General features: G+C 36.1%; 1 protein-coding gene across 3 annotated transcripts in view; it reads right to left on the bottom strand.

Moving 5' to 3' along the window:
- Positions 1 to 2,419: 2,419 nt before the first annotated feature.
- Positions 2,420 to 23,650, bottom strand: part of LOC107660398 (rho-associated protein kinase 1-like) — a 35,458-nt gene continuing 14,227 nt past the window's right edge. The window contains exons 15-29 of one of the 3 annotated variants that reach the window (XM_016449684.1): positions 22,911 to 23,071; positions 22,504 to 22,688; positions 18,704 to 18,773; positions 17,726 to 17,829; positions 17,410 to 17,575; positions 16,110 to 16,203; positions 15,945 to 16,033; positions 15,162 to 15,353; positions 14,171 to 14,336; positions 9,499 to 9,569; positions 9,316 to 9,404; positions 9,108 to 9,186; positions 6,699 to 6,960; positions 6,176 to 6,383; positions 2,420 to 2,890 (exon numbers count right to left, since the gene is read on the bottom strand). In XM_016449684.1, the coding sequence (XP_016305170.1) occupies positions 2,887 to 2,890; positions 6,176 to 6,383; positions 6,699 to 6,960; positions 9,108 to 9,186; positions 9,316 to 9,404; positions 9,499 to 9,569; positions 14,171 to 14,336; positions 15,162 to 15,353; positions 15,945 to 16,033; positions 16,110 to 16,203; positions 17,410 to 17,575; positions 17,726 to 17,829; positions 18,704 to 18,773; positions 22,504 to 22,688; positions 22,911 to 23,071 (1,940 nt within the window). In that variant the 3' untranslated portion in view covers positions 2,420 to 2,886. Of the gene's footprint in view, positions 2,891 to 5,532; positions 5,879 to 6,175; positions 6,384 to 6,698; positions 6,961 to 9,107; positions 9,187 to 9,315; positions 9,405 to 9,498; positions 9,570 to 14,170; positions 14,337 to 15,161; positions 15,354 to 15,944; positions 16,034 to 16,109; positions 16,204 to 17,409; positions 17,576 to 17,725; positions 17,830 to 18,703; positions 18,774 to 22,503; positions 22,689 to 22,910; positions 23,072 to 23,650 lie in introns of those variants that run through there. The other 2 variants (XM_016449683.1, XM_016449682.1) reach the window with 2 other exon arrangements.

Consider the following 23,650-nt stretch of genomic DNA (forward strand, 5'->3'; position numbering starts at 1 on the left):
TACAGAACATAACTCCACGTTTAATCCCCGATTTATGAATGTGTAATTGTCTGACCAAACAATTAAAATGTTAATTATGCAAGAAAACCTCGTGCTTTGGTCATCTGAACAACTTTAGACTTTATTTATTTAATGAATAGATTATGCACACATTTTAATAAAGCCAAATCAGTTTTGTAACAAGTGAATATGTTCGTTGACTTAAGACATAACACATAAGACACTCTATTTATGTAATATGAAGATATGGTCACTGAACGAATCAGTGAACGAATCTGAACGAATCATTTTGGTGAACGAACTGAAAATGAACGAATCTCTTGAAAGAATCCAAATTTCAACCACTAATGTTGTTGTTAAATAGAATGGAATATATTTTTTTGTTCCTGTTTGTATTTTTATATCACAATGGTACAGCATTTTTTACTTTGGTTAAAGTAATCTAAAAAAGTAATCAGAAAGTACTCAGATTATGTTGTGTAATTAACAGATTACATTACTGACTTCAACTTTCATTATTTAATTTGTAATGGAGTAATGGATTGGTCAAATCCCTTTGTGTTGAGCTCTGTTTTTTTCCCCACGGTCCAGTTGCACTTTTAGATAATGGCAACACTTCTATCGAATGAAAAGAAATAAGTCAAACTACTTCGACTAAATGACTAAAGAGTTCCTTGTTACAGTACTAGGGCCAAGTCTTGATGACATTTCCTCAGATAAAGTGTGTCCTCCGATTGTCTTAGCGTGTTTGTTAACATTGGATTCAGAACGTACAGGTTCATTAGCACAAAAAAACATGACTAACTTTGAGCAATCTTATCAGAAACAACAGAAAATGAATAACGACAAAAACAAAAGTTAAATAAGATACAAAATGATGTTTCACTTCTGGTAAAAAATAATTTTGGGCAACACTACTTGAAGACTGTATTTATATTATACAGATTTTCATACGTTGCATTATATAAAACCGAAGTTAAAATACATTATAATAGTTGCAGATTTGTTGTTACATCTAAAATTGGTTGTTTGTCATGTTTTCCAATCCATTATACTTATACTAAAGCATGAAAATAAATAGATAAGTATTATACTTATTCATAATACCATAAAATAGTGCATTTTAGGGTGCATTGGAAAGCATAAAAATACTTTCTTAATGCATCATATATAAAGGCTTCAAGTAAAGTGCTACTGAATTTTCATTCGGGTTTCTACAGCTCCTGAGTTACAAAGGAAAGCATTTGCAAGTTACCGCACCACTGGATTTTCACAACATCTGTAAACTTCTTAAAAGTTGATCTCAAATGTCTTGATCATCAGCCATTAATATCTGAAAACTGATCAAGTCTGACATCATCTCTAGACATTATAAACTGTATTTTGCAAATGTTCATGGATAATACAGTGGTTTAGGTCAGTTTCTGTTGTGACGGCACCAAATGATACATCAAACATTATTAAATCGGGTAAAACACACACAGAAGACAGTCTTAGGTGATGGATAAAGATATGTTTATTGACACATATCCATCAGTGCGGCCTCCAATGCAATTTATCATGCAATGCATCCACGACAAAACAGATCATAGTTCCAGTGCTTATTTTACCGAACACGCATGTAAAAACCATGTCAGATTATTGAGGAGGTATTCATCTTCTTGTTTCAATTGAATATGTACACTGAATGAAATCTATTTTAAGGTGGGGTTGTTAACTGTTCTGTTATCGATTATGAAAATAGCAGGACATGTTGCCTTCATCATGGCGCTTCATGCAGAACTTCTGAACTTTGGTTGACAACAATTAAGACATGCAATAGATGGCCCGCTCTGTTTGAAAACCATTTAGGTTTTGATAAAAAAAGAAAAGAAAAGTCACACTGTAATAGATATGTTGGTTTTCAAAGTATCATAATAGTAAAGATTTGTTGGAGAGAAACAGATATGGCAGTAAAATTGTTATCCAAAAGGCACTAGGTGAGCCGAACGCTACAGCTGTTTAGTCTTCTACAAATAAATTACAATTCAAACAGTGCAGTTACATTTGTTAACTTAATGTTTTCCTTTTTGAAACATTTATCTATGAATCAAATGTAAGGCAACACATTACAAAAAAGAATATTACAGAAACAATGTACCCAATGAACACACACAGACAAAAACTTGAAACAATGGTTTCTATGACATTTCATGTCTCCTGACGCCATTATGATGATATCCTATGGCTTGGAGCCTCCAAAACAAATTATAATGATAAAGACAATTCTGATAATATTATGCATAGACTGTAATAATTCTCCATGCTCCACAAAAAACAAAAAAAAAAGCCCTCAAAATCTCCCCTCAAAAACTCTCAGGACCCAATCCTTTGCCCCAAACCCAATTCATTTTCCATTTAGACTTTGAGGGATTGAATAAGGCAACCAGAGTCCATCAGAAGGCGGCATCGAAGTGGATTTAAGTAGAAATAGTTTGCAAACTAAAAATATTGTCCCAAAGACCCTTTTATGGTTAGTTCACCAAATTTAAAAAGGTGTCAAGCTACAGTCCCTATCCCAGAATCCAAACAGAGAGACATGGGCATGAGATCAGCTTACAGTTTCCTTCCCAAGACGTTAAAAGACTCTTTCCTCTGGACAGCAGGAGGTTAAATAGAATCTGAGGATCCCAGTGTTATGGGGAGAAAAAAGATGATGCCATGATGCCTTGTGATCGGTAAATCCTGAACTTCAGCACCAATCAAGGTCTGTTTTTTTACGGTCTGTTTTTTACATTTATTCAATTGTGAAATGCAACATTAAAGGGTTAATTCCAAGGTTGTAACAGATTTTTCTAAAGAGGTTTTTGGAGAGGAAAGTACAAAATCCCAATTCGGTTCAGATGGTTAGCTGGAAGAAAGAAGAAAAAGATGATGTCCAGTATTTGTAAGAAAGTTTAAGTTTAGGATCATATTCTTACTTGAGGGTTCATGTTAAACAGACAATCATAAATCATGATATGTGATTCAAATTTCACGCAAACATCTCAAGTTATGTGGTAATGTGTGTGTCCAGCTCACATTTAACTATAGAAAACAAAACAACCATGACAACAAGTAGTAACGATTAAAACGTATTTTACATAAAGGAAATGAAGCCTTTAGGACTATTAAGATATATTTATGCACTATGACATTTTCATGACAATTAAGGACATATTGCCTAACCACAACAAGGTTATTATATAGTTTTGCATTTTTAAATGATGGCAGAGCCTCAACATTGGATTTGCAGTAGGGATGTAATGATTAACTGCGAGCCGGTTGAAAATCGATTCAAATATGTGACGATTCAAATCGGTTGAGATGCTAAACCAATCACGATTCATTTAGGTGTAGGAGTTTATATGAATGTATGTCTGAGGGGAACTTACTGTCTTTAGAAAAGTTTAGATGGTATTTTTTCTTTTCCTCTTGCCTCTGTATAACGCATATTAAAGTTTATAATTTGTCTTAAATCTAATTTTGTAAAAAAAAAATTAGAATAATCGTGAATCGAACCGTGAAATCAAAACCGTGAATCGAATCAAATCGTGAGTTGAGTGAATCGTTACATCCCTAATTTGCAGTGTTGCGCATTACAGCCATTCGCACTGCAGCTGAAGTGAAGGACAGCTTAGGGAGCGCTCGTTGCTCACTTTCTGTAGACTATAAATAATTGTATTTTATACGTTTTATTTTTAATGCTTCTATAAAGGACCAATGGACACATATACACGGCAGGGTTTATGAAGAATTATAAGTAGTTTGTAGTTTATGTAGTTTAATCACATTTGTTCAAAACAGCCGGGCAGGTTGTTCACAAGATGTAGGCAAAAGTTTGTATCGTTTACAGTACGGAAAAAGTAAGTGCATTTATTTTTCATAATTATTATTTTATTTCAGTTCGTTTTTCAGTAACTGTTGTTAGTTTCGTTTCGTTTTAGTTTTTCACTTATTTTAATGTTTTTATTTTATTTCAGTTCCACAAAAATGTTTTTTGATCAATCGTTTTCGTCTTGGTTTTAGTTTACGAAAATAACCTTGTACCACAAAATGCCTGGAAGTTACTTAATAAAAGTTAATTTGTGTCAAAGAATATCACCTGAGCACAATATAACTGCTGGCTACTTTATATAGTACTAATGCAAAATGAAAAAGAATGAAACAATTTCAAGATCAATTTCCAGATTAAATCATCTGTTAAGAAATATTATATTCTATGCATTCAAAACCTTGCACTTTTTCACTCATTTAAACACTGTTCTTGTATTTAAAAGAAGTGAGGTACATGTGCTGCCTAATCGATACAGATCACAATGCAAAAAATCCTAAAAATAAGCTTAATTTTCTTCATGCAATATTGAATCACGTCCTTCCTTGTCAGGTTTCATATGATTCACGTTTTGTTACCATCATAGAAAGATGGGGGTAAAAAAAATGCCTATTTTACTCGATACTCAATATTTTACTCAAAGATTTGACATTTTGCATTATTCTAATGCAAAAAGTCAAATCTTTTGCATTTCCTTGTTAGAATTAGGGCCAGATTTACTAACAGCTTGCACCAGTGCAAACCCTCTTTTGCCAGGATTTACTAAAGGCACACAGTGGAAAATTAGCACTGATAATGTGTGGACAATTATTTTTGTGGCTGACCTTATTGCTTATGCATCTGTAGGAGTTTCCTTTTCAGACACAAAATTTACAAGGAGGAGAGTATTTAAATAAATCGTGCAACGTGATTTACTAAGGCTTGTGGTAGTCAATTTACTAGTATCTGCACCATCATATGAAGCCTCAAAAAAGCATGTCGTAACCCATTCTGCGCTTAACATTGCTGCGATAGTTGCTCATTTGCGCTGGTCTTTGTAGATTGTGTTGGTCACTATAGAAATTATCTGGCTGTGTCTTTTAATTTGCGCATTGTCAGTAGATCAGCAAAACTTTCCACTCCTATCGGTGCTTTTATGGGATTGCGTTCTCACGTTAATTTGCCGTTTAATAAATCTGGCCCTTAAAGTGATACTTTTGCCAACATATGTACAAATAAGTGACCCTGGACCACAAAACCAGTCATAAGGGTCTTTTTTATTTTTATTGAGATTTATACATCTGAATAAATAAGCTTTCCATTGATGTATGGTTTGTTAGGATCGGACAATATTTGGTCGAGATACAACTATTCGAAAATCCGGAATCTGAGGGTGCAAAAAAATCTAAATATTGAGAAAACTGCCTTTCAAGTTATCCAAATGAAGTCCTTAGCAATGCATATTACCAATGAAAAATTTCAGTTTTGATATATTTACAGTAGGAAATTTACAAAATATCTTCATGGAACATGATCTTAATATCCTGTGATATTGATTATGATTTTTGACATAAAAGAAAAATCGATACTTTTGACCCATATAATGTATTGTTGGCTATTGCTACAAATATACCCATGTGACTTGAGACTGGTTTTGTGCTCCAGGGTCACATTTGTACCGAATGCCACTTCATTAGCAGGGGGAGCTCAAAAGTGGGTTTTCTAACAGAATTTTAAAAGGGGAAAATTGAAGTTTTCAAGCCAAGCCTGTAGAGAGCCTCGGTCCAGCAAAAGGAAATTCCCTTTTAATTGCCCAGAATTGGTTAAGTTTGTAAAGGAAAGAATCCGCTATTCTAGTAAACAAAACCCCACAGTAAACAGAAAAGCACACCCCTTCAAAGAACACGTCACCACAGTTAAGCTCAACCGTAAAAACACGGGGTAGTCGACTACACCGTTAGAAATCTAAGGTCTGGAGAGGCTGTGTGATGCTGTCAGCATGTACTGGATGTTGTGTCTGCCGCTTGGAGAAAGGACTGCGCCCTGCTATGAGACAACAGCAAACAAACAGCCCATCACGAGACCACCCTGCCTCTAACTTATGGCCTTCAGCATCACAATTACAGCTTTTTATATCAAGAACTAATGGTTGAATCTCATAAAAACGTGTCCCTGTCACATTTCATCCCAAGTATCAAAAATGATATTTTGCATTCAGAAAAGTCATATTTTGGGGACCATCGAGACATTATTTTTATGAAATTCAAGCACTTCCCACACCCTCTCTGCTCCAAATGCATGATGTGATTTAGGCTGAGCATGACACTGTGTGGCTGTAGTTACCTTGGCTTGCCCGACATGTTTTTGGGGTTCTTGCGGAAGGACTGGTTTGCTACAGAGCGAGTGGACATCGTGCGTGGAGACGCCCTTGCGAAGGTAGATGGAGGGGTCTTGGGAATCTTCTTGCCGAGATGGCCGATCCATTTCTTCTGCTCGTCTTGGGACAAGGCCAGGAGCAGCATGTCTCTAGCTGATGTCACATCATAATTCACTGAGGAACAAGAACAAAAGGTTATATGAGGGTAGCCATTTGCACACATGCAATCTTTGCTGTAGATTTTGTTGAGTAATGCAAAGGATCATCCATGTGTCCACTTGGACCAATACAGAGTAGTGATAACAAGAATGGATGAAGGGGAGTAATGAAAGTTTTTTTTTTATGGTTTCTCATTGTTCATGTAAAAAGGTGAGCTGATCAGGCTAGTTTATTCACTTTATGTGCTTTAGACATGTAAAACATCCACATTTCACATCATTACTGGGTGCTTGGGTAATAACAAAATTGTATACATGCAATGTGCTTTACCTTTGCAAGGGGCGATAACATCCTCCTTCTTGTCCAAATGGTCCTTGTGGCACTTGACGTGGCATCGGCGGCACTCCAGGGCTGGCGGAGGCTTGAACACGTGCCACAGCGGTTTGGAGCAAGCCTCGCAGTTAGAGGGGAAATGATAGAGGGTGGGGATGAACTCATGGCCTTTGTGGGGCAAGCAGTTGGTCTTATCACCCTGAGGAACACTCTCCATGTCCGCCTCCTTCCTGCACTCACCTTCATTAGCATACAGGATCTAAAGAACAAAAAACGTTTTCAATTCGTATATTTGAGTAAACAGTTAAAGGGTCACGATCTTAATATACACATTGCACATATCACTTATGCAGCAGCGGACACTATGGGGAAAACTTTCCCCGAAAACACTGAAGCCCTATTGAGTGTTAAGGGTGGACAGTTTGACTAATGATGAGTACATTCAAATCACAGTAAAGCAGATCTGGTTAGGGTTGTAACGGTACACAAACATGACGGTTTGGTACGTACCTCAGTTTTGATGTCACGGTTCTGTATGATTTTGGTACAGCAAGGGGAAAAACTAAACATAAATTGCTTCTTTTTTCTTTTTCTTTATTAAACAGTGGTTTACTAACCAAATTGTTGCTTTGTCTATAAATAAATAAATCTAATTATAATTAAAATGTTCTACCTCAGATAATGCTGTAAACTACAGGAAGCCTGCACTTTATAATAATTCTCTTCTCTAGACTTAATTTCTCTAGCGAACTAACAAGCTATAGACACTTAATGACTTGCCTAAGGTAAATGTAATGCTATGTGACATTTTGTTTACAAGCTAATTTATTGACATCTTTCTGCAGTTTAAACACTGATTGAGCTGTTCATTCACGTTTATTTCCTGCCGTAACTAGTAGTAAAGAGGAAGGGATGGTCGTGTTCATTTGTGCTCTGCGCTGCCATTTACAGCGATCTGTCGCTAAAAAGTTAATTTTGTCAGCCATTTTAAATTTTAGTCTTAGTCCCGTGTTAAATGTCCTTGCTAGTTTTGATCATATTTAGTCAACCTTATCCTATTCAGTTTTAGTGGACATACCCCCGGTTTCACAGACAAGGCTAAAGCTAGTCTCAGACTAAAATGCATGTTTGAGCGGTCTCAACTGAAAATATCTTGCTCTGACATATCATGTTCTGTGTCAAGATGCACACCTGTAATGTTTTCTTCTAAGGCATTTTTGTAAAAGTTGCTTAAATATCTTAATTTAACTAAGGCCTAGTCCTGGCTTAAGCTAAGCCCCGTTTGTGAAACCGGGCCTAAAAGTCTCAACATTTTAGTCTAGTTTTAGTCAAAGAAAATCTAAAGTATTTTAGTCTAGTTTTAGTCAATGAATACTTGACATTTTAGCAATAAGATTATTATTAATTAACCGTACAGCAGTATTAATTTTGGCAGCCATTTTTAATTTAGTCTTAGTCTTACCCAAATGTACATTTTAGTTATATTTAGTCAACCTTGTCCTGTTTTTGTTTAGTCAAGTTTAAGTCAATGGAATGTACGAGCATTTTAGTCAATGAAATCTTAGTCACATTTTAGTCGAGATCTCATGACAGAACACAGACCGGTTGAGTGACACTTTCATTTAGATCGCTAAAATCCAGCTTGTTTGTTGGTGTTTTCAGATCATCGTCGGCGCTGCTTCCGCAATGAGCGCACGAGCGCGTGCGCATGGTTGCCAGATTGCTTAAAATAAGCAAAACACTGGGCAGAAAATGTATCCTTGTAACAGCGAAGCTCGGATTCGGGGATTTAAACTCTTGATATCTGGCAACCGCACTCATGAAAGCTCGCGTAGTAGAGGAGTGTACAGCAGTCCACAATAACATGTCTTTTTTTTTTGACGAAAATAAAGAGGTTTTTGTTAAAGTTTTTATTTTTTTTAATACATTTTAGTCTCATCGTATTTCGTCAACGAAATTGCATGTTGATATAGTCATTGTTTATTGACCTTATTGTCGTCTCATTTTAGTCATGGGAAAAAAGCTCGTCAACGAACATTTTTCATCATAGTTTTCGTTAAAGAAATTAACAGTAGCATCTATTGTTAGAATTTTCTGATAAAATGGACATAATTTGAAAGATGAGACTCTGTTTATATATAAAACTTATATAAGTTTCAATTGACGTTCTGCACATTCAGTGCTTAAAACAATGCTGCATTTGTTCCGTACACATGTGTACAGAACCAAATGACCCGAATGTGTGCTTGTCAGGTCGTAGCTTAGCTTTCCTACAGTAGTTTTTCATGATCCAGCACAGTTTAACTACGTGTATTCATGCAGTTTGCACTGACACTGTAATATGTCATTATGGGGCATTTCACAACCTTTATTAAATAGAATTGGTGTAAAAATAAAATAACTGACCTGGAATATTCTTGGAATTTCATCGGCCTCAGCTCGATAAACGTCACCTTGCGTGACAGGACGCACATGGAAAAGTTTGCTGTTTAAAAAAAAAAAAGTTTTAAAGCAGCAGAAAGGGAAACCATTCAATTTTATATACAAGAATGAATAAAACGGCCAGTTATCATGGATAGTTGATTCATGGCTAGTTATTTATCACAATACTTACTCGATATCTAGTACCATAGAGGGGTTAGACTGCTCCTTGTCTTGCTCATCATTGTAAAAGAGAATTTTTTTACTGCTCACCACAACATACTGAAGGAAACAAAAACAAATGTTAAGGGTGGGTATCATGCATGTCCAAGTGCACAATAATAGTTTAATACACAATTCTTCATGCAAGTCTCACCTGCTTTTTCCAGCCGTATCTTTTTATATTAGCCCTATATGGTATCGCTAGCCAGCCTTCAAGCCTTGATTCTGAAGACAAATAAAATGCATGCATAATTAAGTCCAAGCCAGAATTTGACCAAACAACAGAAAAAGACATGCAGGTCATCTAGGAAAACAAACCAAGGTTGTGACACAATCCATACAAATCAAAAAGCTTTTACTAACATGCGTAAACCAGGTACACTTTAAAACAACTGCCTCATGTCACAGGGTTGTAGTTATAAAATCCCATGCTGCTGACTTCAACATGAAACAGCATTCGCATATCATTTTAACTTCCATGATGCTGCTAAGTGAAACTAACAAGACAAGAGGGCAGGCCTTTATTATTAAATTAATTTTCAAGAATTAATTGGGATGGTGAAAATGGGATGCTTCACAACCACTCAAAACATCACAACAGCAGCTATTAGTTATTCGAGTAACATGAACGAATAGACCAATAGGGGATGTTAGCCGAAAGTTGTTCCAGAGGTGAAGCAATTTATTACATTTGAATGAATGATTACCTAGACAAACATCTTTCGATTTGGACTGAAAATGTGCATTTCAAAACTATGAATGCCTATCATGTATCAGCAGTATTAGTAATTGGCTCAATGCAACAGTTTGTTATACAGAGCATTTTGTATTCGAGATAAAGTGACAAGACAAGCCAGTAATTCTGCCCTTCGACCAAATTCTAATGCAATTTAATTAAAATGTTACTGGTTTGAAAGCATACTTGGTGGGAAATACATTTAGGTGACAAAAGAACTGTTTAAAGAATCATGCATGAACTGCGTGACTACGACTGACTGCTAAAGTCATTCATTCTGTAGTGAACATGCTGCTGGTGCAATAGACAAACGAACCGTACATACAAGTGCCTAATCCAGTGCTGCAGTCTAGGGTTGCAAAGGGGTGGAACATTTCAGGTAAATTTCCAGAAACTTTCCAAAAAATCCTGGATTACTGGAATGTTTCCGAAATTTACCAACTTTTTGCAACCCTAGTCGTGACATTAAAACCCAGAAGACTTAAGGCCCGTTCACACCAAGCACGATAACTATAAAGATAACGATAAAGATATAGTTCTAAAAATCGTTCTCAATATTAAAGAATAGCATAGTTCCGTTATCTTTATAGTTATCGTTCTTGGTGTGAACGGGGCTTTATTCACCATAGGTTCCCTCAAGGTTATTTTCAAATCATGAGTAAAATAATGTCTGTGGTAAAAATATCTTGGACATTTTGATCTACAACGTAACCTGCAAACACCCCAAATAGGGGTGTGCGATATATATCGTCTGCGATAATATCGTAATTGTTGTTTTAACGATGTGCGATTTGACATTATAGAGTATTTTGCGAAAAACTTTCAAAACACCCCTACAGAGCGCATGCATACATTACGTGAAGTCTAGACTAGACTAGTCGCGCGCGCATTTAGAGTGCTGATGATTCAGTCTATTACAATACATTTAGAATGATCACAAATTCAAGACATGGGGGCAGAAAATGTATATATTTATACCACTTCAAATAGCCTAGTTAATCAATTTCACACGAAGAGTGCCGTTTTTTTCTCCAAAAATGACAATGATTACAAATGTGATATTGATTTTTTACAACAGTTCAATAAACAAGAAGTTAATTAAGAGACTTACGCTTTAGACACCATATTTCCTGTTTTTGCGCTATTTTTCGATAACAAAAAAATAACTCCAAACACAACCACAGCACATTTTTGCGTCTCTGAGCAACATGATGCGGTTTTGTTCCTGAATGAATCAATCGTTTAAATGATTTGGTTCAATCGCATTGACTCACTTATTAACAGTGACTTGCTGCCACCTACTGGCGGTTTTAATTTCACATTCAGAGTATCTTTTATTATCCAGAAAATATCGAGATATTATTTTTTGTTAATATCGCACACCCCTAACCCCAAATGTTCTTATGTAGTTCCTTATTACAAACAAACGCTTCAAACGCCACATTTTCAGTCTGTAAATGATGTTGTAGTAGAGTAAACCATCCAAGTATTATCAGTTTATTTTTACCACAGGCCTTGTTTAACTTGTAAATTGAAAAACCCCATTATAAAAACCCATAGGAAAATCATTCCTCCGGGCTTTGACGCCACGACCACAGCACTCTTGGGTACTGACACCGACTTCCCAATCTGATTAGACATCATATTTGCTCATTTGGGAATATTTTCTTTTCAATTTTTTTACCCACTCTGGATAAAAATGTCTGCTAAATTAGGGTTTTTAAAACTTTACAGAGCCAGGAACCCAATGTCTTCATGGACCCCAGATTGAAAACACTGGTGTTAAATTAATAAACTTGAACTTTTATTACTATCATTAAATGATCCTCTGATTACTACAGTGCACATTAGGGCAGCAAGTAACGATTATTTTGATATTTGATATAATCTGCTGATTCTTCAATCAATCAGATAAAAATCCAAATATTATCATTATTAAAATGGAACAATTTTAATTAAAAAAACAATTAATATTAATCAATTATTCAACATTTTATTCCACATTTGGCCCAATGTTGTCCTCCAAAGAATATGTAATCTGAAGGCTTTGAAAGCAAATATAATGAATGCATCTAATCACTTTTATCGATCAGTTGTTGCAGCCCTAGTGCATAATTTGTCATTTGAAGGCAACGCCAGGTTCTTTATCCTATTAACATGATTGGAATACAAAGTGTTAAACCACACACACACACACACACACACACACACTAAAAGAGTGTGACTTGACTTAAAACACCTCTGAAAGGTGCTCAGAGTTGGGGTTAGTATAAAAAGATTTGAATTAGCAAAATATTTTGCGCTATTTTCAGTAGTTTAGTATTGAATCTAAACTTGTTCAGCATTGCTCACTATTAGGGCTGTCAAAAGAAAATTCGACTTTCTAATATTCGTCGAATTTAAAATAAAAATCCACATTCGAATGCAAAAACGTTGCATTCGAATTTTAGGTGTGCATCAGGCAGCTTTATCAGTGGAGATGCGGTTTTCGGTCCTTTGTATTAAACTATTCATACATGCATGATGCTGTTTTGTTTCTAATTGTTTAAGCAACTTTATTAATTATATAAGGTTTATAAACATTATTTTAAACATTATGCACTTTTTTCAAAGATAGTCGTGTTATTTTATTATGCTTTGAATAAACGTGCATTAGTAATATTTAGCTCGATGCGCCCTCTTGTAGCCTCAGGAGAGAATCCAAAAGCTTTTTTCCCCCCTAACTGAAATTATGCCTTTTAAATTCGAATATAATTCGAATATTGATAATATTTAAGTAAAAATTTCGAATTTAGTTTTTCAGCCATTTTGACAGCCCTACTCACGTGATATCGTTATAAACACTCTGAGTAGCTTATTTCGGAGGCATCACCAAAACACAAGTAAAATGTGTTTATTAAAAAACAAAAAGAGAGAAGCAACAAAATGCCACCCAAGAGCACAATCCAGGCATAACAGGACCCCAATCTTAAAGTTACTCACAGAGGAAAAAGAATAGAAGACAGAAAGATAAGGAGAGCAAGAAGAACCGACTACATATGAGGGAGAACGAGAGATGAGAGAGGACTTTAAACACAGACAATGGCAGCCATAAACATCTTATCATCACAGGATTAAAAGTGATGAGCGCAGTTTATGTGCTGATAAAGAAAATATGGTAACACTTTATATTAAGGAACACAATTTACTATCAGCTAGTTGCTTATTAGCATGCATATTAATAGCAAATAATAACAAATAATGTAGATTTTTTATGAAATGGCTAACTAATATAAACAGAATATAGGCATAATTTTTGTTTTAAATATATTTTTACATAACAAAAAATGCATTCCAAAGAATCCCTTCTAATCAAGTCTATATATCTTTTTTAGTAAAAGTAAACATTTCTCTTTCACACTATTTTACTTTCATAGTTTTTTATATAACTTTGGCATATTATTTGAAATCTGGAATCAAATTCCGCTTGAGTAGTTTAGGACGAGAACTTCACAATAAACTTCCTTAGTTAACTACATTATTTAATGAACTAACAATGAAAAAATTCTACTTCATTCTTCTGCGGCATTAATTAATCATAATGTTCATTTCAACATGAACTAATACATTTTAAAAATCAAAACCTGTATCTGTTAATATTATTTAATGAACGAGCTAACAATGAACAGGTATATTTTTGTTTACTAACATGAACAAAGATCCATAAATACTGTAACAAATGTATTGCTCATTGGCAGTTAATGCTGGTTAATGCATTAACGAAGGTTAACTAAGGAAGGTTATTGTAAAGTGTTACCTGAATAGGTGGCATTATAATAACAAAGGCAAGCATTTTGACAATGCTGCATGCTGATTTGATAAATCAGCTAAAACACATTTATGAATGAGATGCATAAAGATATATACACAGCATGTGCACACTATGAATTTTAGGTAAACTGCCCAAACATTAAAGCTTCTTATTTTCTGTATTTCATTCTCCCCATTCAGACTAAAGTGACAATCAACTGGTTAATTAAACCTCTCCGTTCCTTAATTTACCTGAGATTCATATAACAGAAATGCTCATATTTAGTGAGCGTGTCCTTACCAGCGATGTTACTGTCCGTCTCATCTGGCTGCAGGCTGGTGACGCTGGAGTTGTCCACGCGGAGCTGCAAGTCGTTGAGTTTCTCTCTGAGCTGCTCAATGTCACTCTCCTTACTGTCCAGTTGCATCTGCAACTCGTTGCGATACGTGCACTCCTCTGCCAATTGCTGCAAACACAGACAACAACATTAACTAGGCCAAAATTGCTAAGCCTTGTTCTGAAAATCCTTTACCTAATAAGGTGTTCCCAGTCAAAAATGACCAGCCCAGCTTGTATGTCTCTCATATTATGCTATATTATCACCAAATCTTGGATTCAGTCTTTGTCAAAAAAATTTTTTTTAATTAGCACAGGTTTTATATTTATTTTTGGAACTGATTCATTGATCTGAGCTCATGCACCTCAATTTATGAGTAAAAAAAAAAAGCATTATTTTTTGGATAATTTTTTGGCAAAGTTCACTCAAAAACTAAAGTGCATAAGCTCAGATCAATGAGGCCTAAAAGAAATGCAAAACCTGTGCTAACTGTAACAAAACAAGTTGATGAAAAGATTGAATCTAAGATTTGGTATTAATATAGCATATAGTCATTTTTGTAGGTCAGTCGTTTTTTGACCAGGAACCCCAAGGTAACAAGACGGGGGGAAAAAAATCTCCAAGTACAAAAATTGTCAGTTTTTGGGGGAAGTCAGTAAATTTTAGTCCAAAGTGATAACATTACCTAGCACTTTCAGGAAAAAGAAAATCCTCAAATGACTGGAACAAAACATGAAGGTTAATCACACTATTGCAATGCTTGGCTCATGAATATTGACGTTATTGTGACTTACTGCTTACATTGTAACTCAATCAGTTTTCACAAGACAAGCTTTCACCGCAGCAGGACTGGGATCGTCTTGTTGAAACTGACTTTGATAATCATCGGATTCCACTGATTGGCATTAATGATAAAAACAGTTACTGTGAAAAGGCTAATAAACATTGACTTGCCGCTTGCATCTCGTTCAGCTCCTTCTGGTTCTTGATGGCCATGTGGTTGAACTTCTCCTTCTCCTGGTTGAGCTCCAGCTGCAGCTTGCGGTTCTCCTTCTCTTTCTTGCGCAGGTCAGTGGTGCTGCCTCTCTTCTTCTGGTCCAACTTCATGTCCTTCCGGTTCATGATCTCCGCCAGCTTATTCACCGCCTGCCGTCACATGTTGAGGCGTTAAGATGGAGAATGACTACAATGTCTTATTAGAAGTCTTATTCAGACTTCGTGGAACATATTTGTATGACACGGTTTGGTCTTAATAGGCAACACAACAAATGCACAAGAGACAAAACTTATAATTGATTTTGCTGCTAATGTGTTAACAATTGGATATTCTTATAGGCATTCTTTTTACTGTGCTTGTCACATGGTTATATTGGTAAACTAAAACCATAAATATATTTCCTTTAATTGAAATAAATAAATGTTAATGGAAATAAAATACATAAACTTATTTTATTTCAGCTAGTTTACTAGGCACTAAACAAAATTACTAAAACTTTAACTAAAATTAAAATGAAAGCAGAACATATAAAAACAACAGCAAAATCAGTAAAAGATAGATGTGATGCTGCCCAAGATACCAAAACAAGCCTTACCGTTTAGTCTACGTTTGTATTTGACTATTAAAAAGTGTCACTATTTCTCATATATTTCACAGTTTTAAATTAGCTTTTTCATTTTAGCTATATAAACATGCATTGTTTTCATAATGTTGTGTTTAATGCTGTATGCTGGTTATACCTGGGTCTTCAGAGTTCTTTCTATATTAAGGGCCTTCTCGTAATTGGCCTTTACTGTGCTTGCCAGCTCCTCCTTCTCTGCTGCAAACTCTACAGGAAGACATTAGAAAAGTCATGATAATACGTAATGATAAAATGCAGGTTAACCAACTGGAAATAACATTACCTTCTTCTCGAGCTTGGAGTCTCTCGTTCAGTTCTGCCTTCTCCTTACTGAGGATCTCCGCATCTTTGGTAAGGGTTTTATTGGATTCCTCAAGCTACGTGAAAATGCATTATAATCTAATTAAAAACCTCTGGTATAACCACAGATTTAACAATAATGATGAGCTAAAACAACAGATGGCTTGCACAGGACATAGAGATCTGATACGGAAAATGTGATGGAACACAAATGGACTATATACATTGTTAGGGCCCTATGATTTCTGCGGAAGACGCAGAATCCAGTCATAAAAATGGAATTTTCTGTAAAACGCAGAATGTCACGGAATTTGTCAAAGTTTGAATGAATAAATCAAAAGTAGGTCAGTACACTTTAATCAAATGGCAATATATGGACTTGGTGTCTGTGAAATTCTTCAATTAAAATAGCAAAAATGCTATTTAAATATGAATCCTGCATGTCTCTGTGTGAATGAGTGGCGCAGACACGCGGTTTCACCTATGCGTGTGTGATGATATATATATATATATCATATGCAAACAAATGGTACCCCGTCAAAATAAAAGTGCGGTTTAACTTGAAAAAATTGTGACAGAAATATATTACTTAGAGCTGGGAAAATAAATCGATGCATCGTGAATCGAGAAATGATTCCGCATCGATTCTGAGATTTTCCGAATGCATTGCGATTCTTTCTCGAGTCGATTCTGAGCTTAGTCTTGAACAGCAGATGGCGCTGCATGCTTTAGAAACAGCCGTACTCTGCTTGCTTCCAAATCCTTACACACACTTGAACCTGAAATAATCATTCATAAAATTTGAAAAGGTTGAAGCGAATTACAAGGGTGTTCACAATGGGATGTTTACATTAATCTCGCATCATAAAAGCATTCTGAGCCGAGGTGAAATTACAGACTCAGCCGAACGCACAAGCGCTCTTCAGCGCTCTTCTTCGTGAGCATTTGAGTGTGCGGATAAAAACGAGAGTAGAGCGCCATCTGCTGTTATAATCTAAGCTCAGAATCGATTCCAGAGAGAATCGCGATGCATTCGGAAGATCTCAGAATCCATCCACGAATCGATTCTGCATCGATTTATCATCACAGCCCTAATATCACTACTGTACAGCAGAATGTACATCTTACTCGGGGCTGTCCTTTGGTCGGTGCAACTGATGTGGACTGAGGAGGGATTGTGCGGCACTTTGTTGGTTTGTTATTTAAAAAAAAAAAAGTAATCGGATTTCATAGGGCCCTGCATTGTATGATTCAGAGAAGCATGCCTGTCCTGAGGCACAGACCTGTGTGATGGTCGAGTCCTTCTCTGAGATCTCCTGTTTGTACCGTGAGGTGGCTTTCTTGTGCTCCTGAGAGAGTTCAAAATACTGCTCTTCCTGCAGCGCGCGCGCCAACTGCTCCGACTCGGCCTTCGTCATGGTCAGGTCCAACTGAGCAGACAGCGACTCCCTATAAAAACAGGAGCAGCAGTTCACAAGACGACATTCAAAATAAATGCTGAATAGTACTTTCAAGTTACAAGATACTCTATGGTTCCTTATTAATTGTTTTAAAGCAGCCCTGTTTCAAATTCTACTTATTGATGAAAAGGACTTTTACTTCTCTGAGTACATGTCCTGGACTTTTTTGAGAGTCTCTTGAGTTTGTCGATTCTTCTCCTCTATCTCCTCCTTCAGCTCCTTCACCTGAGTTTTATAGAGTGTCTGAAAACAAGAAAAAACGGCTTGAGAATATATGACGTGACAGCACTAAAGACGTCACAATGAGGAAATGTTCATATCACTATATGGGGGGGGGGTCGCTTTCCAATTAGCGATTCTGGTGTACAGCTTTTCAAAATGAAAACAAAAAGAAAATTAAAGCTAAATTCGCTGTTGGTGACAGCGATTGCATGTTTTTTTGCCAAGAAAACCAATATGTTCACCTGAAATTGCTTTGAGAGAAACACATTACATTAAGACATGTGCATCTGGTAACTGTGGTACAAGAGGAATAATTGACTCTGGATGACTCAATTACAGTAAATGAACCTCTGTGCGTTTGGAATTCGCTGCTTTTAATTAAGAAAATGAGGTTGATAGTGATTCCATCATTAAATACAAGCTTACCAAGTCTGGTTACTTGCAAATTTGTTGTTCTCAAGAAAGATTAGGGACCAGCTGGGCATCAATCAACAGATTTCTATGCTAATTTTGTGGCATTGCATTAAAAATGCTGGATGGAAACATCAAGAATCTACTAAATGTGCATTTAAAAAGAAAACAAAAATGCTCACTTCAGGCGGATAGAGTTTTGCTATTAACTATTATAGAAACACATTTAATTAATGCATTTTTTTATTGCACATCAATAAAGTCACAACTTAAACAAGTGGCATGACTAAACAATTTAATAAGATAAAAAAAAAGAAAAAAATGTAGCTTCATGCAGCATCTCATATATCAATCTAGTCATTAAATCATCACATCATATACAAAAGTAAAAGTTCCCAGACTCGATTGTTCAAAGTGCGCAATGTGTTTTTACCACATAAAGAAAGGAAAAACGCAAGTATTATCAGCAGTCTATGATACTCACTGAGAAATACTGCTCAGCCTCCAGCTGGTCCTGAAGCTCCCTCATCTGACCCTCATTTCCTCGGTACTGCCTGAGAAGATACATTTCCATCAGCAACAGTCAGATTCACAAACAATTTCAGTCAAACTTCACAACTCAAGTACAATGTACAAATGAACATTACAATGACCTGCAGGGCTACGTTCTAGGCCCATTATAACAGTTTAGCAAGTTATTTCAAGCAAAACTCATTTAAGTGATGAATAGAGTAATCATATTTTGATGAAAGATTACAAAGACAAACTTATTTTTAATTTTCAACTAATGTGAACTGATGCACTGCTCACAATACAGTCAGGAACCTGTACAATATAAATAGTGTAGTGATTTCATGTTGACTTTAAAGTAGAGAACACAAAGCTAGGCATAGTGTTGAAATGCCTCATTGAGCGACCGAGTCCAACAGGAGGAGAGGTGAAGGACTAACCTGCTGTGGTCAGACGGAGGCTAATCCTTAATCCAAACATGTAAATATTGGCAGCTAACTGTTTTGGCCTGGTTTAAACCTATAAGCTGCAATAATAGCTATTTCTACAATAGAAAAGCATCTCAGATATTTAGTGATGTACAGGGTTCCTACATATTTTCCATTTCAAAATGCCATACTTTTCCAGACTCAAATTTCCAAACCTTTCAGTAGTTTTGCAGACCCATATTTAACATAAATGGTTCATAGAGCATTATTTTCAGCTTTATATTTGGTATACAGTACAGTCATCTGTAAATGTTTATTTTCTCAGGGTTTGTTTCATTGATTTTCTCGAAGTGACAACATACAGAGTCCCTAAAATAACAAATAATAAATAAATAAAAAATACAGACTTTTACATGCACACAAGACACTTTTTTGTGCCCTTGGGAAACTATTCACGTGCATGGGAATGCTTTGCATGCTTCTGCATTACAAATTCTAGTTTTATATAACCTATTTCCTTTGTGCATCCCTGCCATCTTACTATGAATAAGACGATAGCATGGATGCACATGAATTAACAGAGATCTACCTGCTCAAAATTTTGCTTTTCTTACGGTAGTACCTCTAATATCAAGGCCTAATGTCCAATTTAACACATCCTCCACGGCATCCCAACGAAATGGGCTGATGGCATAAAATTTGCCAAGTTCAAGAGTCTATAAAAAAGACTGGTACTGTAAAAAAAGTCTTTCAAGACTTGGCTTTCATTAGGGAAGTATGCCATATTTCAAGGCCTTAGGTCTATTTAATGCATAGTCTGTGGAGGCCAAGAAAGCACACCGCGAAATGGGCTGATGGGACAATAGGTGGCTCAGTGTGCATTGTCCTATACTAAATTCAATGGTTTCTTGTGCACACATAAAAGTCTGTACATTTTTTATTTTTGCAAAGGTCCTTGAGGTTATGTAATATGGTGCTAAGAATATAGTGTGAAGAAACCCAAAATGCTTATCTGAGGGTTGTCCCCCTTAAAAATATACCACGCTGTGCATTGTAAATAACAATGTTTTATACTTTAAATAATTGTGTAAGTAGTAAAACAACACAATTTTACATCACCTACACACACACACACACACACACACACGAGTCCAGTGAGAGAGAACAAAGCCAATAGTTGTGGAACTCCAGTAAGTAAGGCTGTCAGTTTTATTCACTTAAGCATGTTAGCAATAATAACCCTGCTTGACGGAAAGGGCTGCCAGGTTTTCACAACAAAACCCTCACAATTAACCCAAAATGCTTATCTGAGGGTTGTCCCCCTTAAAAATATACCACGCTGTGCATTGTAAATAACAATGTTTTATACTTTAAATAATTGTGTAAGTAGTAAAACAACACAATTTTACATCACCTACACACACACACACACACACACACACGAGTCCAGTGAGAGAGAACAAAGCCAATAGTTGTGGAACTCCAAGGCTGTCAAGGCTATTTTATTCACTTAAACATCGGATGAAGTGATTATTTTCTCTTTAATACAGATGATGCCAATGTATTTTTCGATGAGTCCGCTATGTTAGCTATAATAACGTTACCTGCTTGACGGAAAGGGTTGCCAAGTTTTTACAACAAAACCCGCCCAATTGCTACTCAAAACTAGCCCAAACTAACCGCGTTTCGAGGGTGTCCCCCGGTAAAAATCACGTTCCGGAGGCTAAAATACACGTTATTGGAGTCGCTTCAACCCGCAGACATGAAAAACAACCCGCGGCAACAGTGTTAAAGTAGCCCAATTCCGCGGGAAAACCGCGGACTTGGCAACACTGTGACGGATAGTAATGTCTACAACGGACACGACTGCTGTCGCGGCGCGACCACAACAGCTTGAAGTCTAATTTGACACGGTCTCCCTGTTACACTAATAGTAGTAAAGCTTTCCTCTGTGTATACGTAAAGTACCATTTTAGCTGTATTATTTGTGTCCCCTTCAAAAATTGCTCTAGTGAAATTTTGTTTATTGTCCCCCCCTACTGTTAGACGAAATTTACGCCCCTGCTTATAACCTGCATTTTGTATAATGAAAAAGTGCACCTTGAATTCATTCAGTCATATTTGGCGATCTTTAAAGAATCACTAAACAGCTGCCATGAAACCTCACTTCTTGTACGATACATTTATTTTCATTAAATTCTTAATTTTCTATTATAAAAATAACTAAATAGGGGCAAAAGTCTGGAAACACAAATATGTTTCCATACTCTGCTTTCTTTTTTCCATACTTTTCCAAACCCCGTAGGAACCCTGGATGTAATAGCTTTTGTGACGCTATTTGGCTCAGAGCTAAAGGAAGGCTGTTATAAGGTCGGTGTTACTACTGGGGTCCAACAGAACCAACAGAAATGCTTGTACAAAAAAATATTAGGCTTGAAAATTTGACGCGATTACTTATGGAAAAAAATTATGTGTTAAAATTACTAATGCATTTAATGCACCCTGTCACACACAGACCTGTACATCATCTTACATTGATGCTGTTGCTGAAGATGATGATGCAGGATGACAGACTGTATAATGAAGCCTACGAGAATAGTTATATGTCCCTAAAATTCAAGATATGAGGGCAAAAATTGCCCCTGTGCAGGGTTTTGTCTTACAATCTATTATATTTTAGTTGAACAATAGCACGTGAGCGAGAGTGCTGTTTTTTCCCCAATATCTGCACACAATTGCAGTGTATATTGCCTATTGACTTAATAGTTCAATAAACAAGTTAATATTGTGTTAAACTTTTTGATTCAGTGACTCATTCATAAAGAGAGTCACTTGGGTCATTTCTGAATGAATGAACGAATAGGTTGAGTGAGTGAATGAATGAATTACTCACTTATTAAGACAGTAACTTGCCGCCACCTACTGGTGATTTTAGTTTCATATTTAAAGTATTATTTCTTTTTAAAAAATAATTTCATATTTCAATATTTAATTAAAAAAAAACACCCATTTATTATAATTATTTATGCAATTCTAAATCAAAATAATGACTTTATCTTTTTTGGAGTAATTTCTTACCCTAAATTGATGTGCGATTGATTTGCAATTAATTTAATTAATTAACCACATTAACCATTTATTATTAATTAGAAAATCATTTGACAGCCTTAAAAAATTAAGGGGTGATCATTTGCAACCTGTTTAGAAACTAGACAATTTGTATTGGTTAGTCTTTTATTTAAACAATAATAAATAAAATAAATAAAATAATGGGAGATACATTTGTACCCTATTCACGGTGTATATTCATGACCCTTTTGAGCACAGGAGAGAGAAAGCAACGTACTTTGTGAGCTGTGCCAGCTGGAACTCAACGGAGCGTTTGTTCTCGAGGGCCGCGTTGATCTCCTGTTTGAGCTGCTTCTCTGATCCTTTCAGGCGCTCGGCCTCCATCGTCCAGCTCTTCAGCTCATTCTGGGCCAGCACACGCTTCCCGGACTCCTGCTCCAACTGCACCCGTAGCTCCTTCACCTGGTAGAGCAGAGGAAAGAGGAAAGATACGGAATTTGTTCTGCTAAAACACTGTCAGCAGTTTCTAATACATTTACATTTAGTCATTTAGCAGAAGCTTTTATCAAATGAGGACAATGGAAGCAATCAAAATCAACAAAAGATTTATTAAGTAATATTATCAAGCAAAGCTTTTTGGCCTTAATTAGTATGTGTGGGGTCAAACTGCGGGTTCACGCTCACCTCTTCCTCCAGCCTCTCCTTCTGCTTCATCAGCTGCTCCATCTTCTGCACAGACTGCTTGAGGTCAAACTCCAGCATGGAGCATTGCTTCTCCACCTCCACCACCCTGCTCTCCGCTCGCATGCGCAGCGTGGTCTCCTCCGCCACATTCTGCTCCACCGCTGGACAGAGGAAAGATTTGAGTTGTTTTTAGAGATTTAGAATGAACAGGTGATCGATATACCTGCATTTCTAAATCATCTGAATCAAGAACTTCGGTTTGCCTAAATGAAGTGTGTTGGAGCCATTTCTGTTGCTCTTTGATTTCTGGCACAAATTATATTTAATCATTTTATAATTGTCACAATTTTGTCAATTACTCGTAGTTTTCAGTCATGTGGGACTTGGAGGTCAAAACATCCTTAGAAGTGCAGTACAGACCCTGTCAAGTTTCCGTTTCTTTCAAGCCAGCTTTCAAGTTTTGTTTTCAAGCCAAAGAAGAAAATCAAAGATATGTGAACAAACTGCACCTGCAGAAGTTCAATCACTAAATACATTTAGAGTCATTCTAAAATGCTCAACGTGAAAAACACAACATGTATTAAGAGAGTGTTAATAAAAGATCAAATTCAATATACAATGTTTTCTCTATACGTTTTCTATGGGAAAACGTGCAATTTAGCATGTTGAGTTCATATTCTGGACAAATCTGTTCGCCTATATATAGAATGCAACATCAATAAGGTGTGTACTGAATTTGG

The sequence above is a fragment of the Sinocyclocheilus anshuiensis genome, unplaced genomic scaffold (genome assembly GCF_001515605.1).
Source record: "Sinocyclocheilus anshuiensis isolate Anshui unplaced genomic scaffold, SAMN03320099.WGS_v1.1 scaffold1635, whole genome shotgun sequence".
Classification (NCBI taxonomy): Eukaryota; Metazoa; Chordata; class Actinopteri; order Cypriniformes; family Cyprinidae; genus Sinocyclocheilus; species Sinocyclocheilus anshuiensis.